Source organism: Halyomorpha halys, unplaced genomic scaffold, assembly GCF_000696795.3.
Source record: "Halyomorpha halys isolate HHAL.00 unplaced genomic scaffold, Hhal_1.1 Scaffold463.1, whole genome shotgun sequence".
Taxonomy (NCBI): Eukaryota; Metazoa; Arthropoda; class Insecta; order Hemiptera; family Pentatomidae; genus Halyomorpha; species Halyomorpha halys.
The window spans coordinates 16,922-24,065 of record NW_027114672.1 but is presented as its reverse complement, the minus strand read 5'-3'; the positions used below and the strand labels follow the sequence as shown (position 1 = coordinate 24,065).

General features: G+C 27.3%; 1 protein-coding gene across 1 annotated transcript in view; it reads left to right on the top strand.

The window, feature by feature from the left end:
* Window positions 1-3,305, top strand: part of Rrp6 (exosome component Rrp6) — a gene marked incomplete in the record, with an annotated part of 24,094 nt that extends 20,789 nt beyond the window's left edge. The window contains 3 exon segments of the mRNA XM_067051817.1: window positions 254-391; window positions 1,085-1,243; window positions 1,663-3,305. Of these exon segments, the coding sequence (XP_066907918.1) occupies window positions 254-391; window positions 1,085-1,243; window positions 1,663-1,737 (372 nt within the window).
* Window positions 3,306-7,144: the final 3,839 nt, after the last annotated feature.

Here is a 7,144-nt window from a genome sequence, read left to right as displayed (position 1 = left end):
TATCTAATTTTTATTTTGTTAATTTTGTAATATTTTATAAAAATAATAGAAACAAACCATTATGAATTCCAATATTATTTCTTTAATTTGTATAATATTAACATGTTATTATGCATTATACCATAGATATTCTTGACTTTTGAACTCTTAAAATTGTAAGGAGGATTAAGGCTTAAAAAACATTGTTATACTCATTATAACTTATATTGTTTAAAAAATATATTTTAATAACATCTATAATTATTTTCCTTAGAGAGGATATTTAAAAAAAGCAAGAATAGAAAGGGGTGAGATACCTGCAAGACAAGAGAACAAGCCCTCCCCAGCGAAATCACCAAGAATTGGTGTTGTTGGAGGTGATGTAAGACTATCTGTCAAAAACAGTGAAAAGGTATTAAAAATGTTTGATTATAGTTTATATATAAATTTATTTATTATGTTTATTTTACATATCAAATTATATCTATACATTTATTTATCCAAGTTTCTTTAAAAAACTGCTAGAAGTCTAAATGAAATAACTAAAATTTTTCTCACTTAAGAATGAATTTTTTTTTGCACATTTTCTTAAATCAACTTTTAACCATTTATTAATAATGTATACTTTGATAAAATTTAATTCTTTTGGTATTTGTGGAAAGATGTGTTTTTTCTTACTTTGATAATAACAATAAAGTAAACATTTATTAGATTTGAAGCCTATTTAGTTATTTATGTATAAATATATTGTCTTATATCTCAAATTCAAATTGACCTAGTAGGATCCAATTTGTGCCATTTGGTATATTTGACCAGTGATTACTCATAATTATATTAATCTTATATAAAGCTTGATTAAATTAATAATTAGTAGTAATTGATATAGAGTAAAATCTTTTGTTTTTTTTATTCTATGATTTAAATTCATATCTAAATTAAAGTACCTTTCCCCCTCCTCCAAAAATGGCCTACATACAATTACTTGTATTTATAAGTTAGGTTCTTTTTCGTTGCTAATGCTTGATAGGAATTTATTAAAAGTGATTTTTATTTATTTACTTTATTTTATTTATTTATTTTATTAATTTACTGTTGTTTTTTTTAGAAGTTCAACAAAAATCAATCAAACAGTCGCCAGTTTCAAGAAAGCGAATGGACAGATTCCAATCAACATTCTGGCTATGATTACAGCAAAGTTGATTACAATAAGTTTCAATCAGGTGCCAATTCTCCTAATGGCAAAAGAAAAGCATTTGGCCAGAAGGTAATGAAATATTCATTTAAAATTTTTACTTGTTCTATTACCTATTAATTGTTTTAAACTTTCTTTCATAATTTGAAATATTTTTATTATTCCTTTTCATGCCATAAATTCAATATAAATTGATTCAAAACACCAAATACAACTCCATTAGTTTTTTTTCAGTCATAAAATTTCTGTTTTTACTTCTTGTCCAAAAACATGAAAGTATAAGGTTGTTGTTATACTGTTATTATTCTTTATTTTGTTTTAAGATCGATCAATGCCTTAAGGTTTTCTGTTAGAAAAAAATTTAAAAAATGCATATCATTTTTATCACTTTTTATATTTTATAGTATCAATTGATTAGAGAAGCAAGAAACTTATCAGATATATTATCTTCAACTGGCATACTCAATTAACTTTTCTAAAAATTGTTGCAGTTTCAAAACAAACGGAAGAAAAACAACTTTCAAGATAGAAATGCGAAAAAAAAACGTGGCCATCAAAAAATGTAAAAGTTGATTATTTTAGTTTATTATATATTTTTTTATTAAATTATAATGTTTTTTATGAGGACTTTCTACCATTGATCTGTACAAATTAGATTCTGTACTTGCTATGGCTTTAATTTATGAGTATACTACATCATCCAGATGTTTGTGATGGTATAAAAAATATTATACCATAACCCTTGTAAGTTTATTGAACCTTTTTGTATGTTTTATTTAATTTACTACTGAATCAAAATTCAGTTCGAGTGCCAGGTCATTTAGTTTTATTTATTTTTAATATAATTTTAAGTTAACGACATGAAATTATCATCGGAAATTTTTGGCATTTTTATACATTATAGTAAGGTCAAAGTGGTGCAGAAACATGATCCATTCATTGTTTCTGCTTAAACTTTTTATTAATAAGTTTGATTAAACTCCAGAATTCCATCTTCACAAAACCCAAACCAGCTAGGAAAAGTTCAATTCAGATTGCTAGTTCCTATCAATGTGTTAGGGATTTTTGATAATCCAATGCGACTTCTATTATTAGTAAATTGTTTATCATCACTAATCCTCACCTCTCTAATTTAACCTTTTTGTAATTTTATTATTGGTTTCTAGAGATGTTTAAGGATTGTTTTTATTAAAAATTAATTACGTACTCCTGTCCTGTATATTTTAGCCGAAATGTTGGAGAATTCTTAGTCTTTTGAGCTAGTGGAAGTTGATGGTGCGATCTACCTCTTTTTTTTTTCTGGCATAATTTAATATTCCAAATTTAGATTCAAATACTGTTTTGCTACCGTTATAGCTAGGTGATTTTGGGACTTAAGGTAGGCCACAACCATTGACTTCTGCACACTATGCTCGCTCAAAAGACAAAGAATTCTCTTATCTTTATCTAGTCCTGAGAGAGTGAACTCGAGACATATCAATATATTAACATGCTTATTTGTTGATTCCTGCTTGTGTCAAATACTGCTTAGATTTATCTTTGCAACAAAGGAAAATATCTCAGATAGCATTCCAGAACCAATTAGTAATTTTAGGTTTGAACTAGGTAGGCATTCTGGAGTTTTATCAATAACTTTTGTGGAATGAAAGTAATTTGTTTTAAATTTATTGAACTTAAAAAATTCATTTAATGTTTTTTATTTAGAAAGTTCTTGTTAATCATGTAAATTAGAATTTTTGTACAGCTATATATATATATATTTGTATATGTTGAAAAAAAGAAAGGTTTCTTAAACCATATATTCAATTTGTAATATAGATCCTTTTAGTGTTAATTTTGAACCATTTTCCTAGGTAACTAACTATTGTAGCATGAATTGTTTTATTATTTTGTTTATACAATGATTTCAGATAGTATTGTTAAATGGTTATGTTAGTGTGTAATTTAAATATTATTTTTAATTTTTGAAAACATTTCATCATTTAATTCATTAACAATGGTATTAAATGTCATATTCTCATTGCAGTTCATTAGAATTTCTGTTCACTTTTAGTGTATTTATTCACGCCCACACAAGCCCAAGCTTAGGTACATGTATAAAAACTGTTGGTTTAATAAATTAAAATAATAAATATTTTGTTTTGGGTACTTTCTTTCACTCAGTATCCCCAACTGTATTTCTTAATTCTAGCCATAGGTAAAGAAGTGTAAATTATTGATCTTAGGTATCCTGAATGAAATTATTTTCAAGAAAACTCTATCACATTTGTATCTAATGAAAGTTTTGAGCGCATCATTACAATAAATAATTAAATAAATGCCATATCAATTTTACTTTCAGTCTAAAAATGTTGTATTGGTTTTTATTTGTTAAAACTTCTTCAAAAGTGAATCAGACTAGTGCCCACTTAAAGACTAGGTAGTGATGAAGGTAACATCATCATAAGTATTCAAGTACCTGTTTTAAACAAAATAATAAATTAATTATATTATTTAAAATTCTTGAGACAAGGTAATTATTTATTAAATAAATCAAAAATTCGTATCCATTTTTGTCTCAACACTTCATTTTTCACCAGTCCAACGTTTCGGCCATTCTAGCCATCCTCAAGGTCATCTTCAATATAATTTCTTCCTCACATTAATTTAAAGTTTCTTTTACAGGCTATTCTGCCCAGGTCATTTTCTTTGTTATAAGTTAAAAGCCTTTTTTTTTTTTAATTTAAAATCATTAACATTTAATTTTCCTCTATAACATTATCAACAATTAATACACCACCATATAACAAACCATGGTATCCTTGAGGATGGCTAGAATGTCCGAAACGTTGAACTGGTGAAAAATAAAGTGTTGAGACAAAAACGGATACGAATTTTTGATTTATTTAAAAAATAATAAATATTGCTATTACTTGAAGTGGGTGGGTAATTTAGACAAATCAAAACAGTTAATGATGCATTGATCCTTTGATAAAAATATATTTATTTTGTTAAATAACATCATTGTTCAAACAAATAATATTGTTGGGAACTATTAATCCTACTATAGTTATTAGAAGCTATAATATGGTACATTAGACTATCTTCAATTTGGCTGGTAATAGACATCTATTAAATTACATATATTGAGATACAATTTTACAAAAAGCAAAAGTTTCCAAATTATATGAAATCATCATTTTGTGAATTTATGCCGGCTAATATCATTGAAACTTCTAATCCTATGATGATTATAATTATAAACTACATTATGGCACATTAGACTATCTTCAATTTAAGTGCTAATAGATATCTGTATGTCTCATTGTTCCTGAGATATAATTTTAAAAAACCAATAATTTTTTCTAGCTAAGGAGAAACCGATATTTTGTGAATTTATTTCTTCAAATATAATAAAAACTACTATTTCTACTAAGATGGCCATATTTCTTCAACTACGATGTGGAGCAATTTACGTCTACTTCCAAATATTCAGTGCTAATAGTGAACACCATCTTATCTGTATCATCCTTTTCTTAGCTAACGTCAAAGGGGAAAAAAAATAAATAGCCCATGGCCTGAGGGAGCTTAAAGTATAATTGCCTTTAAGAAAATTAAATAAATGTCTGATACATTAAAAATGAATTTAGTTTGGCTCTGGGCTCCTTCCCTTCCTCCTTGGAAAATTCCAGCATCCCTACAATTCGAGAGTTAATTTCATTGCCCGAGGTACCTAATGACTAGATTTACCACTGCTATACATATAATACTTTCCATATATATCATAATATTTTTTTTACATAATATACAGACTTTAGTCTAATAGTTTAAAATCAAATAAATTGTTGGCCGACTGGTTGAATAGAATCATTTGATAATCACCCAATGTATACTTAACATTATTTATAAATTTCTGCTTATATAACTGCATATAGAAAAGTTTAAATTTATTAATCATTCATTATTAACCAATTTAATTAACTACCATCACACAGTGGATAAAATAACAGATCTATCTGGATAAAAATAAAGTTTCTTGACTTTCCTCAGAACAATTTCCGTGGAACAAGGTCTCTAAGAATGCTAATAGTAATAAAGTGTTAAGTCCACAAGTAGTAGTTTGCAAGTGCTAAGGCTCTGTATTGTATCAAGGAGGACTAAGTGGTGCTATTTATGGATTTTCATGATAGTTAACATGCTAACAACAGCTAATTCATCTCAGCAATTTTGTGATTTTTAATAAAAGTCCTGGCAATTTAAATGAAATCTTGGAAACTGTTAATCCTTTTGATGCTAATTTAATGCATTTGCTAAGAAACCTTTTGAATTATTTTTAAAGTTTCTCCTGTTTTTTTAAAGAAATATAATTACTTTCTACTTATTTTATTTTATTTTTTTCTCGATATTTTTGACTATTTAATTACTGCTTAACTAGAATTTTCAACTTTCGTATGGGCGGCTAGAAAAAATGTATTTTACTATGGTTTAAGATTCTCTTGCTATCCAATAATTATATGCAGAAATCAAGTGATAATGACCGAAAAGGTACTGAAGTTGATATGGTGAATCAGGCCTAAAAGTTCAGTGTGACCTAATTTTTTTCTGAGAACTTTGGCACTGTTTTTACGGCGGAATAAGTATATTAGAGGTTGTAACAAGATCTAGTGCCCGCTTGGTCGAAGGCGCACCCCCCACTAAAAATTAGATTACCAAAATTTAGTCCAAAATAAATAACAAATTTGCTTGAAATTACCATAAAATAATGAGACTTTATTTTAGATTAGTCGATTTCCCAAAAAATGTTATTAGTTGAAGCATTTGGTCAGTTGAAGTATAGGAATTTTTCTTGAGGTTATCGGTAACACTGCAATGATGCTTATTGTTTATGTAGCGGGCAGAAAAAGGCGGGACTCGTCCTCATTTCGCGGTTGGGACTGGGGGGTCATGTACCTAATATGGGATTTGTCTAACAGAATTTGTTGAAAAGTATTTTCATGATGTGTTGGTTGAATAATAATTTCTTAATAATAGTCAACAGAATGCAATATTTCATCTTGGAATGTATATTGTTTGGAAACTTAGTTAAAAAGAAATGGGAAGACTTATTAGTTGATACTGTTATAAATTGATTTTTCTGTGAAGCTCTAATCCTATTTTTTTCTTGGAAAAGTTTAAACCGTTTATATAATGAACTGTTTTATATCTATATGGAAATAGAAAGAAAAAGAAGTTATCTAATCCAGATTACATGCAGTTGTTTTATTCCAATTTACTGAATCCATTGATTTATTTCTTCATTTCTATATTATAGTACATTGATGGTTGAAAAATGTCATTTCAAGCAGTGCATTCAGAGATTGATTTTGTTCTAAGCAATATGTGAAAACCCAGTGGTTTAATTCTTTCTAAATTATGCCAAAAAGTACCAATTTTAGCTTAGATTACTATGAAGCTGTCTTATATTACAAAATGTTGATTTATCGAAATTGCTATTTCCTGAAATCAAATTTCAGTAATCATTACATGTTTATTATACAAATAAAGAATATACAGATCTTCAAGTGGCTGACTTTAGTGATATATCTCTTATTGAAAAATGTTTTATAAGATACATATCTACTCTTCTTTATCCCTTGTATATTATACTATTCTCAAGAACTGGATTAGAAATGCATGGTTTTCCATAAAATATAGGCTTATAAACAACCACAGTTAAATGAAACATATAAGAACTTGATTAACCAGCTGTGCGAGAATAGAAAATGTATGGTTCACCTTTAAATATATACTTAACACTCAGTTTATTATGTGATAAGCATTAAATGCTTCAAGCGAAGTCCTAATTACTACCACTCATGGGAGAAGAAAGAAAGCAGTGAAAAGAAAAATCACATATTGTGTTTTTGAAAAAAGAGAAAGTATTAAAAACTTTTTATTGAATGAAAATAGTTGTTGTTTTAAATGAATTACTCATCAGGTTGCAAGTTGCAACAT